General features: G+C 48.0%; 1 protein-coding gene across 1 annotated transcript in view; it reads right to left on the bottom strand.

Moving 5' to 3' along the window:
* Positions 1-354: 354 nt before the first annotated feature.
* Dnah8 (dynein axonemal heavy chain 8) overlaps positions 355-12,963 on the bottom strand; it is a 227,096-nt gene continuing 214,487 nt past the window's right edge. Inside the window, exons 88-89 of the mRNA XM_052744492.1 lie at positions 4,012-4,133; positions 355-774 (exon numbers count right to left, since the gene is read on the bottom strand). Of these exons, the coding sequence (XP_052600452.1) occupies positions 487-774; positions 4,012-4,133 (410 nt within the window). The 3' untranslated portion in view covers positions 355-486. The remainder of the gene's footprint in view (positions 775-4,011; positions 4,134-12,963) is intronic.

The raw sequence follows: 12,963 nt of genomic DNA, 5'->3' as shown, positions 1-12,963 counted from the left end.
AGCTTGGGGGAGTGGATTTTTTCCTCCCACCAGGTGGATCCCAGAGTATCCAACTCATGCTGCTAAGCTTGGTGACAAGTGCCTTTTCCCCACTGAGCCATATCGCCAGCCCAGGAGTGGTTTTCATCCGAGGGAAAAGTTCTATCTGTTGGGGTCCTTTTAGGACGGATCCTATCAGCACCCCATTTTCGACTTTTCAAATGCAAGCCTTCCAAAATGTATTCGAACACGAAGACAGGGGTTTAATCTTTCAAAAAGCAATTATAGCATAATGTGAGTTCTTGGCATCAGAAGCGTGACTTCGGACCGGTTCTTTGAATAGTGATATGAGAGGAAGAACAGATAAGCCATGGGAGAAGTAGAAACTGTTTAATTGAGGGAGAGAAATGACAGACCTACCAGGAAAGAAAGACACCTGTGTCTGAGTCTCTCAACGGCAGGGCTTCTAGGTGGCTCTTCCGGTGCCCATGGCAGGTAGACATGAGCTTACTTGATGTCACACAAGAGGGCCACTCCCCTCAGGATCCAGTGATCTGGGGACAGCACTGTGCGCAGGTACACCACGGTGATGAAGGTGAGATCAGTTCGCCGGGGTTTCTTGTAGATAGGACACACGTACAGTTTCGGGTCCTTGGGTGCCGTGGAGTTAATGGCAAAGATGTGCAGGACGGGAATCTGCATGAAGAGAACCTTCGGGGTGGATTCTGTGAGCTTCCCGTTCCGCCTGTCCCAGGATGCTCCGTCCATATACAGTCCATAAATATACACCCCTTCCTGAAAGGTCAAGGGACAGAGAGGAAGTGCTGAAAGCTAGACATCCATTATGTAATCAGGGCTGCCAGCTCAGAAAGAAAACACATGCCAGTCTTAAAGCATGAACAGATAAGGCACCACCACTGGAGAAATTGCATTCACAAGATACCAGGCCACGTTTTCCCCTGGGGCACACAGTGAGTCTGGCTGCATGGTGGAAATGCCCTGCTATGAATTATTGGGATGTGGGGTGGTCAACCTGGGTAACAGGAGGGCCAAGTCACCTCTGCAGGTAGCTGTAAAGTCCAGTTGGAGCTGGTGCAAGCTGGGAGCATATGCTGTGACTTAGAGCTGTGGTCAACGGGACTTTAGGCTGAGTTGACCAAGCCAACTCTGGGCTCCAGCCCATCTCCTTCACAAGATGAAATAAGATGAGAGCACCCCCAGAGGTCTGGAGAGGTACAGCAAAGTGGACGTGAAAATGGAGGGGAGGAGTTGGCTGCTCCACAGTGTATGGCCAAACCATCCTCCCGATGTTCTTTCCTACAAATGGACTTGCCTTCGTGGGCCTCACCTTTAAATCAAGGAAGCCAAGACTGCTGAGTACAGGGGGCAGTTTGAAATTTGTTAATGGAATTGCCTGGTGATGGCTTCTAAGGAAAAGAGCAGTGACTTTGGATTGAAGGTCACATGGGCTTTTGCCATCAGGGCAGACTGCGGAGGGGAAGAATCTTGAAGAGATCCCTGAAGGGGTGCAGCAGCAGAGGGAAATGGGGAGAAGGGGCCGGAGCAACTCCACAAAGACAGACAGGATGGGCAGAGAAGATATTTTACTTCTTGGCGAAGGGTGCAATGGTAATAAAATGAGTTATCACTTGACCATGGAAGACGAATCTGCCGAGCTGAAGTGTCTGAACTCTATCTTGCAGGCACGGGGGAGCCACAGAACATGTATTCATTAAAACAAGAAAGGGCCAGAGAGAATCATGCAAGCTCATAAAGTGTATTTATGTAGAAGAGGGTGACCGTTTTTCTATTTCTAATGAAGATGGGACCTGGGGAAGTAAATGTAGATCATGGTAAAGGACAGAGAGATTAGCTGCAGAGTTTCTAGGACTCGCTCATGTGGGTTAACTGCATGAGGACCATAGATTGTGAACCGCAAACTGAAGCACATGGTTTGACAGTGAGCTCCTGGGCAGTCCCAGAAGATCAGGAGACACGAGTTCCCATCGTTAACTTAGTGTGGTTGACAATTATTTACATGAACAAGGGGATTACTAGGAACCATCCTACAGCCAACTGTGTCCTTTTCTATAGCCCTTGCAACTTAGGGACCTTAAGAGTCACAGTGAGAAGATGTGACAGGTAGAATAGTGTCACCCCACATTTATGTCAACCCAGTACCTCAGATGCATGGTTTGGCTTTGTAGATATACTGTGTTTAGATATGAACACACTGGATCTAGAAAGGCCCTAGATCCAATATGGTGTGTGTGTGTGTGTGTGTGTGTGTGTGTGTGTGTGTGTGTGTGTATGTGTTTGTGTGAGCTTGTATATGTTTGTATGTGTGTGTATGTGTTTGTGTGTGTGTATGAGCTTGTATGTGTTTTTATGTGTGTGTGTGTGTGAGTGTGAGCTTGTATGTGTTTGTGTGTGTATGTGGTGTGTATGAGCTTGTATGTGTTTGTGTGTGTATGCGTGTGTGTATGAGCTTGTATGTGTTTATGTGTGTGTGTGTGTGTGTGTGTGTGTGTGTGTGTGTGTGTATGAGCTTGTATGTGTTTGTATGTGTGTGTGTGTGTGTGTAGGGGTAGGTCACACAGAGAGGCACAGAGGGAACAAGGCTCTTGACAGCATTGGGAATGAGACAGCCAAAACCAACCAGTCTTGCCAAGGGTTGCCAGCAGGCATCAGCAGCCAAGAGAGAGTTACAGAGTAAGACTGTCTCTCACACCTTCCTTCTGGAAGAAACAAACACTGCCAATCACTGACTCATTTTGTTTTGTTTGGAGACAGGGTCTCATGTAGCCCAGGCTGGCCTTAAACTCCTGATCCCCCTGCTTCCGTCTCCGGAGTGTTGGGATTACAGGTGCATGCCACAACATCCAGCTTATGTGCTGCTGGGAATCCCACCAGGACTCCATGCTTGCTAAACCAGCACTCTCCCAACGGACTACAGTGGTTCTTGGACTTCCTGACTCCTTAGCTGTGAAGGAAAGACATTCAAGGATTTTAGTAACCCCATCTGTAGTATTTAGGCAACAAATATGGATTGAGGTACCAGGAAGCTAGGTGGTACCACAGATACTTACAACATGGGGGTGACACGGGAGCGGGGGTGCCATCATAGATAGAAGATGCAAGAACCTCAGAATATGTAATAGTGGGGCCTAAATTACCTTACAGAGCGCCTGGGAGAAATACACAGGGTAGGGGTGTGTGAGACGAGGGCTTGGAGAGGCATAAGGAACCTTCTCGAAACTGGAAGACCTCCTGTTACAAAGTGGCAGAAAACTTGGCCCAGAGCTGAGAAAACCATCTGCCCTAATCCCCTTGGTACTGAGAGAATGGCCCTCAGAGAAGAAGAGAAGGACGAAGATTTATGGAGCTGCCATGTCAGATCCGCCACCAAGCTCACACGATGGCCTTTACAGCCCTGTGACTTCCTGCAGAGAGGCTGGACTGTCACACATTTTTCACGGGCATCCGTGTCAACACAGTGGCTCAGGGGGCCTGCTCTCTCCACAGCATGGCAGGTTCTCCACACCCAGGAGTCCCAACACACACAGAGGGACAACACAATGGAACTGAGCTCCCAACCGTTAGTCCAGTGGGCGTGCATGGCCCTCAGCCGCTACAGGGGACCCTGTGAGCCCAGCGCACAAGCCGAAGACACATGGAAATCCCTCTAAGCAAACATGACCATAACTTTCCTTTCTAAAGAAAGGTCACCAGGGAGTTGCTGGGCTCACTAGCCCTTGTCATTAACCTCCCACTCAGCAGACGGGGGAGGCACTGGCCTTGAGGTTGTCTGGTTACAACTGAGAAAAACCTCCCTGAAAAGCAGACAGGCTTTTCACTGAAGAAGCCAAGGTCAGCTTTTAATTTTCTGTTTGCCTGTGTGGACTGGGGATTGAACCCGGGGCCTTGTGCACTAGGCAACTGTTTGATCGTTCACTGCACTACACCCCCAGCCCTCAACGACAATCTTGAGCTGAACTTGGATTTCTACCCTCAGCTCCCCACAGCACCTACCGCAGGGGGCGAGGTGATCTCCTCCTTGGTCTGCCGAAGGACTTCATTGTGGATGGTCACAGTGTCCAGTGCCCAGCCTTTGTGAGCTCGGGTCACCTCTTGCCTCATGGCTGTGAGGAAGCCTTGAGGGGAGAGAAAGAGAGAGAAGGCTCTTGGTGAAGTCCACTTCAGAAACACAGAGGAAGTAACACTGAGGGTGGCTTGACAGTCTCCACATAGCCTGTCCATCCTGGGAGGAGCTGAGAGCAGAACCCTAGAGCAAGGGGCATTTCTTCTAGGGATTTGTTTCCAGGAGGACAGCGAAGAGAGAGGGACCTTGGTTTGGAAGTCTCCTGGGACTGCAAGTCCTTTTAAGGGTTTCAACCTAGTCCCAGCTCACGGTCTCTACTGGAAAACACAAAATCCAACGTGTGACCGGAATGGTAAAGTATTCTGAGAAACAGCCTTCCAATTAGACCCGAATCAAACCATTATGAAGCTTCTATTTGCCATAATGGGACAATTTCATTTAGTCTAAGGAAATAAGGCATAAACACCATAATAGGAACCTGACTTTCAATTTGATCAAACAAAGCAATCACACCGGAAAGGGAAAGCTACATCTTTTAATGTGCATAATACAGTTATTTTAAGATAATGGGTGGCTCCGTATCTTGTGGCCTTTCTCTAAACTTAATATTTGGGAATCAAGCCACTCAATTCAATAAGAGAAGTCTTTTCTGGAGATTGGCATTTGATGTTAGAAAAAAAAAATCCCAATTTTAAAGCTGGCTGGAAAACCAGCTGCCTGTGATCTCCTGCTATCTTTCAGTTCTCATACACATGGTGGAAGAATCGCAAGACTCTGTTAAAATCCATCCCCAGTACTCATTTTTTGATAATCTCATGCATGACTACAATGTGTTTAGATCATGTCCATCCCCATCTCCCATCCCTCGCACTCTTGAGTGGCCTCTGAGAACCACAGAGGGGATGTCGCAAGGGGTTAAGCTCCCTGGGAATGGAAGGGAAGAACAGCACCCAGCCTGGCTCTACCGAGGGACTCCAGTTCATGGAGAGGGACCCATCCTTTCGTTTGTCAGCTCTCCTAAGAGTGGCCACAGTGTGCCAGGCACAGTTCGAGGTCTCACAAAGTGGAAGAGGCCACCCGTTGACTGCATTCAAGTCTAAGAGTGTCTGTCATTAGACAAGTGGTCCTCAGCCTCCCTAACACTGCGACCCCTTTAATACAGTTCCCCGTGCTGTGGTGACACCCAACCACAAGATTATTTTCATTGCTACTTCATAACTGCAGCAAAACTACAGTTATGGAAATATCTGTGGTTTCCGACGGTCTTAGGTGGCCCCCGTGAAAGTGTCGTTTGACCCCCCCAAAGGGGTCGCACCCCACAGGTTGAGAACCACTGCCCTAGAGGGAGGCAGAGCATTAGCAGGACACAGGCAAAGGTGTGAGAAAGGTTCAGGAAGTCCTAACTGCAAAGTGGAAGTTAATTGCAACTCTCTTTTCAATATTTATTTTTGGCTGTTTTTAGTTATAGGTATGCGCATTGTAGGAGTGGGGAGGGGAGGCCAGAGACTTCAGATTACTCTGGAGCCAGACTACAGGCGGCTGTGAGCTGCCCAGCGTGGGTGCTGGAAACCAAACCTGGCTCTTTGGCAAGCCCAGTCCACACTCTCAACTGCTGTGCCATCATCATCTCTCCAGCCTCTGGCTGCAAACCATGAAAGCTGCCTGAGAAGTTGCAAGACAGGACAAGGCCAGCTCGAGCAACAGCATGTGTGAAGACACAGAGGCCGAGTCTGGGTTAAGGGGGGAGTCGGTGAGTCCAGACAAAGACAGTACAAAGGCTGCAGCATGGCTTCTCAGGTCAGAGTTCCTACTGCTTCTTTTAGAGTGCTTTTTTATTGTATTTATTTACGTGCATGTGTGCACGTGTGTGTGCACACACACGCCATGGCACCCACGTGGAAGTCAGACAGCAACGTGCAGGAGGTACTTCTCTCTTTCCACCATGTGGGTACCGGAATCCAATTTAGGTTGCCAAGCTTGGCAGCAAGACACTTTACCCATGAGCCATTTCGCTGGCCCCACAGTGCTTCTTGGAAGGCGGAAAGGCACCGGACATTTAGAGGAAGCCAATGACTTGTCTGTCCTTGCATCTAAGAAAGCTCATTCAAAGCACCCATGAAAACAGGAGCTGGGGCGCTAAAGAGAGGCTTCCGTGTCCTTCCAAAAGTCAAGCCCCTCCATCAACCAGAGCAGAAAAGAATGCACTCACAGTGTGAGCTACAGTCATCAGGAGACACAGTGAACACACTCACAGTATGAGCTACAGTCATCAGGAGATGCAGTGAACGCACTCACAGTGTGAGCTATAATCATCAGGAGACACAGTGAACACACTCACAGTGTGAGCTACAGTCATCAGGAGACACAGTGAACACACTCACAGTATGAGCTACAGTTATCAGGAGATGCAGTGAACGCACTCACAGTGTGAGCTACAGTCATCAGGAGACGCAGTGAACACACTCACAGTGTGAGCTACAGTCATCAGGAGACGCAGTGAACACACTCACAGTGTGAGCTACAGTCATCAGGAGACACAGTGAACACACTCACAGTGTGAGCTACAGTCATCAGGAGACACAGTGAACACACTCACAGTGTGAGCTACAGTCACCAGGAGATGCAGTGAACACACTCACAGTGTGAGCTACAGTCACCAGGAGACGCAGTGAACACACTCACAGTGTGAGCTACAGTCATCAGGAGACACAGTGAACACACTCACAGTGTGAGCTACAGTCATCCGGAGATGCAGTGAACACACTCACAGTGTGAGCTACAGCCATCAGGAGACACAGTGAACACACTCAGTGTGAGCTACAGTCATCAGGAGACACAGTGAACACACTCAGTGTGAGCTACAGTCATCAGGAGACACAGTGAACACACTCACAGTGTGAGCTACAGTCATCAGGAGACACAGTGAACACACTCAGTGTGAGCTACAGTCATCAGGAGACACAGTGAACGCACTCACAGTGTGAGCTACAGTCATCAGGAGACACAGTGAACGCACTCACAGTGTGAGCTACAGTCATCAGGAGACACAGTGGAAGTTCACGTGGCAACAACAGCTGGCCACTTCCTGGAGTCCCAGAAGGTGATGGGATCACCAATCAATCATCTTCACCTCTGGCCTTTTTTTTTTTTTGAGATTCATTTATTTTTGTTTTATATGTATGAGTGTTCACCTGCGTGTAAGTCTGTGCACCATGTGTATAAGCAGTGCCCACAGAAACCAGAAGAGGGCACCAAATCCCCTGGAACTGATATTACAGATAGTTGTAAGCCACCATGTGGGAACTGGGAATCAAAACCTGGTCCTCTGGAAGAGCAGTCAGTATACTTAACCACTGAGCCACCCACCTCCCCAGCTCCTTACTTTCATTTTAAACACTGGGGAACTCACACATGTCAGTAACACATTTCATGAGTTTTAGGTCAGTGGTATATATATATATATATATATATATATATCACACACATATATGAATAAAATAAGAAAACTCAATTTACCCTTCTAATCAGTCTATGAAAATGTCATTTTTGGATTTATTTATTTGTATGAGTGTTTTGCCTGCATGGATGTGTGTACCATTCCTGTGTCCTGGTACCCACGGAGGCCAGAATAATGCATCAGATCCCCTGGAACTGTGGCCACAGATGGTTGTGAGCTGCCATGTGTGTGTGTGTGTTGGGAATCAAACGCAAGTCCTCTGCAAGAGCAGCCAGTGCTTTTAACTGCTGAGCCATCTCTCCTGCAGAAAATGTCATTTTCATAATTCAACTCACAGTGTTCATCCATGTGTCTAGTAGACACTACATATCCAACTTGAGTGTCTAGAATTAAATTGACCTTAGCTTACAATATTTTAAAATTCTCCTCTGATATTATGAAGCTAAGAGTCACTAATCCCAGACTTAACCTTCCCTCCGTACTAGTTGAGTAATTGATATTTTTCTTTCTATACATCTTAAGTCATGACTAAACTATAAATTGACTTCACCCCGTACGGCTTTCGGGGCCATGCCAGAGTGTCTGAAGAGAAGGGAAGCTGACTGTTTTTTGTTTTGTTTTGTTTTGTTTTTCCTTTAATATCTTCTTTCTGCTTTTAAGATTTTAGTCATTATCAGAGAGTTCTGCTAAACTCCAGTACAGTTAAGGAGACACTATTTCCTGTCTGGCCCTACTGGGGAGCATGCATTACATTGTCCAGACTCCAACAGTAAGCATCCTCATGCTTAAGAGGCATTCTTAGCACGCCAGCAGGTGGGATCCAGTACACACATCTGTTCAGAAACCAAGAATGGCAGTGTTGAGTAAACACTTTTGAGACCTAGCGCAAGGGTAGGGAATGGTTTGTGAGCCATCCCTACTCAGAGAACATAGAAGAGAAAAGATGAATATATTTCCAAATCTATCTATGATGTATCCACTACTCAGAGAACATGGAAGAGAAAAGATGCATGTATTTCCAAATCTATCTATGATATATCTGCTACTCAAAGAACATGGAAGAGAAAAGATACATGTATTTTCAAATCTATCTATGATGTATCTGCCCGTTTATTGAGATGGAGTCTCGTTATCTAGCTAACTTCAAACACCATCTGTAGCCAAGAATGACCTTCCTTGACCTTCTAATCCCTCTGCCTCCTCAAACACCACTCATTTTACATAGTATCGGGAATCCAACCCAGGACTCTGTGCATGTTAAGCAAACAGTCCACCAACTGAGCTGCGTCCCCGGCCGCTTTTTCAGGCATTGACACTGGCTTCCTATGAAGGACACAGTCTTGTCACATTCAAAACATATTGAACCTTCTCAAACATTAATTGCCGGGTTTTAAGAAGTGAATGGCTGTCTTTCTTGGAGACCGATGTCAACCCTAATGAAACTACAATCTGCTCTTTCTGCTGTTTGCATAAGTTTTTTAAAGGACGATTGGTATAGTTTTCTCCACAAAAGCTTGCAAATCAAACACTTTTGTTTTGGCATGAATTTACTTATAATCATTCTGAAAGTGATTCAAATGTTCCCATTCTTGAAAGAAGAAACGAAATGTCAGTCAGAGTGAGACCTCGGCAGCAATAACCTTCTATTCTTCATGCAGTTTAAACACCCACATGAAAGATGGGGGACGTGACTGAACACTGGAGTTCCATGTGCTCTAGGTGAGGTGTTTAAACAATTCTTCCCTTCAAATTCATAAAGCATAATAAACTCTTAAAACACTTGTCAAGTTGGTGATTTTAAAAAGCTCACTATTAATCTAGGATCATACTGTGGAAAGGCAGGTCTGAAGCGACACTTGCTGTGTATTAAGTCCTGCAATGGGAGCCAGCTAACACTAAAGCAAACTGATGTCCGCCGCCTGGCCTGTGCAATCAGCGGGCTTCAAGAGAGCCGCGGTGTGTTTTAAGTGGTCCTCCCTACCAGGTCTTAGAAAACGGGAAAGGAACAGATGGTCAGGAAAGGTGGGCTCCTCAGCTTCACCAAGAGCTGGATGGTACTCTGTAATGATGGGCCTATGTTAATGGCAGGTGGCATGTGTGTGTGTGTGTGTGTGTGTGTGTGTGTGTGTGACCATACGTCTGTGTGCCTGGAGGCCAGAGTTCAACATCAGGTATCTTCCTCGATTGCTTTCCATCTTGTTTGTTTGTTTGTTTGTGAGGTAGGGTCTCTCACTGAACACAGAGCTGGTCAAGTCAGTTAGAATGGCTGGCCAGTGAGCTGGGGTTACAGATGTGTGCCACCATGCCTGACTTTACATAGAAGCTAGGGATCTGAACTCAGGCCCTCGTGCCCCACTGAGTCTCCCCAGGCTCCCAGGTGGCATTTTCTTCTTCAATCAATGAACCGGTCCTTCTGTAATGGGCCTGGGTTTGCACAGTTACTTCCTGTCTAAACAGTTACCACACCTCCCAGCAGCATCTTCAAAGATGAAGAGAAATGATGTCCCTGCCACGGGTTGATGACAGGCAGTTTTTCCCCCAAATGAGAAGCAAATGCAGTTCATTGGTAAGTTAAATAAAAAGACAGAAATCATCAGACAACGATGAGGTTGGTCAGCCGAACTGAACGAACACACACTGGGCACCTTTCACAGAAGTGTTGGCTAAATGCTGTAGGGCCGGGGTCCGGCATGGCTGAAAATCTGAAATGCCAGGGCAGCGTGGTCTAGAGGAGTGAAGTCGGAACTGCTGCAAGAGGGATCCATGGTGCTACAGTAGAGTTCTTCTCCAACTAGGGTGTGTGTGTGTGTGTGTGTGTGTGTGTGTGGAAACTAAAGATTGAAGTCACGTGTCTTCCTCAGGCACCCTCTTATCTTATTCTCCAAGACAGGATTCACTGAATCTGGAGTTCACCAATTTGCTTAGACTGTCTGGCCGTCGAGTTTCAGGGTCCCATCCTCTGAGCTACCCCAGTGCTGGGATTACAGGGACATACAGTCACACCCAGTTTTTTCTGTGGATCCTGAGGAGCTGAACCCTGGGCCCCCTGTTTGCACGACAAGCACTTTACTGGCTGCCCTATCTCCCAGCCCTTTCTCTCAAATGTTAATGATCCCAGAAATCATTTGGGGAAGGAACTCCTGCAAACACCTAGGTTCTCATCTGGCGGGTGGGTCAAGACTGGGACCTGGGGTTCTGTATCTCCGTGATGCAGTCGCTGCAGGAGGACCACACATCAGTTATCCAGGGTCTAAAGTCAAGGTTCTTGTCACATTAGAATGACTAAGGGAACTCTTGAGAAAACTGATCATCGAGGCTCTCAGCTCTAGAGTCTTGAGGTCTTAACCCCTGAGATTAAGACACGATTGGTTTTGGGCCCCAGCCATTAGTATGTATTAAAAATGTCCCAGATGATTCTGCCGTGGAAGGCAGGCCTGAGGACTGCCACTCTGTCAAACGCTCTCGCAGGATAGGCCACTTGCCGGCCCCCGACCCACATTTATTTTAAGAACCGGGTGGACAAAGGGGAAGGGAAACACTTCTGAGCACAAGTCAAGTATCTGGAAGGCTGTCAGTGGGATGAGCTGGCTCTCTGCAGGGACTCTAGAGAACACGGGTACTCTGTGTCACTCCTCTAAATGACAGGCTCTGTCGGAATCCATGAACACAGTAAGGCTGGGACCCTCCACCCCAAATGGCTGGTGTTCGGAAGTTTAACTCCTGACACAGCCAGCCTTCTCTCGGAGCAAGTGGTTTTCCTGGGACCCCTCCAGTATCAATTCTTCTCTCCCTCCAAACCTTCCCATTATGCCCTCCGGCATGGTTCCATTTCCACACAAAATAGGCTCTCTACCTTTTTGCTTTTACGGGAATCAACCCTGGACACATAAGCACTTCCCAGTCATTCCTCCACCCATCATGAGAACCTCTCTGCTGCCCTGACAACCACAGGCTGGGGCAACCAGCCCTTCTTCCCTTCCCCATCCCTGCCATCTGTCCCCAATCATTTCAGTAACCCACCAACATCTGCTCCGTGTGTGGGGGGTAGGGGGGAGGGAGAGAGGTGTATGCAAAGGCCAGAAGCCAATGTCATGCATTTACCTCAATTGCTCTCTACTTTACATTTTGAGACAGGAACTCTCCCTTGAACCAGGAGTTCACTGATGGAGCTGGACTAGCTGGCCAGCAAGCCCCATGGATCTTCCTTGTCTCTGCATGCCGGGTGAAGGGATGCTAGGTCTGGGCCAAGGTCCTCAGCCTTCTTTGTGGGTGCTGGGCATTGAACCCAGGTCCTCATGCTTGCATCTCAAGCACTTTACTGGGTCATTTCCTCAACCTCTCTGTTCGTCTTCAGGGTCCCTCCAGCAGTCTGGCCTCTCCGCTCCTGACCTCATCACTTCTATATTTATTTATTTTATTTTGTATGTGTGGGGGGGTGGGGAGGGAGGCAGGCACACACATGTATGTGCTGTGATGCATGCGTGAAGGTCAGAGGACAATGTGTGGATATCAGCTGTCTCCTTCAACCGTGTAGGTTCCAAGGGACAAACTCAGGTCATCAGGCTTGGTGGCAAGTGGAGCCATCTTGCTGGCCCGGACCACAACATTTGTAACTAATCAACTCCACCTCCTTTCTTCCCTGCCTTATTAGATCCTCCCTTCTCATTGCATGTCAGACAAAGCCCCAAACACAGACAAACTTGGAGAAGAGACCCCCTTCTTTTTTTTTTTTTTGGTTTTTCGAGACAGGGTTTCTCTGTGTATTTGCGCCTTTCCTGGAACTCACTTGGTAGTCCAGGCTGGCCTCGAACTCACAACGATCCGCCTGGCTCTGCCTCTCGAGTGCTGGGATTAAAGGCGTGCGCCACCACCGCCCGGCGAGACCCCCTTCTTACAGCAGGACCTCACTGCTGGGGGATACCAGCAAGTACCATACAGCTGCTGTGCAGAAGCCCCTGAAGTCCTTCCTTGTCCCCACCAGCCCTCTTCCCCCAGCTTCTGTCACTTTCCTGAAATTCTTGCCCCCAACATTTTCTTGCTCCCAAGATAATCCTGCCCCTGCCTTTAAGTGGAGGATGGGAAATTCCCTTCACCTCTTAGCACCAAGACTGGACTGTTATCCACTGTGAGCATCTGTCTTAGTCAGGGTTTCTATTGCTGTGACGAAAACACCATGACCAAAAAGCAACTTGGGCAGGAAAGGGTTTTTGGCTTACATTTCCACATCATTATTCATCATTCAAGGAAGTCAGGCCAGGAGCTCAATCAGGTCAGGAACCTGGGATCAGGAGCTGATACAGAGGCCACGGAAGGGTGCTGCTTACTGGCTTGCTCAGCCTGCTTTTCTACAGAACCCAGGACCACCAGCCCAGGGATGGCACCACCCACAATGAGCTGAGCCCTCCTCCATCAATCACTAATTAAG

Source organism: Peromyscus californicus, unplaced genomic scaffold (genome assembly GCF_007827085.1).
Source record: "Peromyscus californicus insignis strain IS unplaced genomic scaffold, ASM782708v3 Scaffold_19__1_contigs__length_69161282, whole genome shotgun sequence".
Taxonomy (NCBI): Eukaryota; Metazoa; Chordata; class Mammalia; order Rodentia; family Cricetidae; genus Peromyscus; species Peromyscus californicus.
This window is presented reverse-complemented; position numbering and strand designations above follow the sequence as displayed.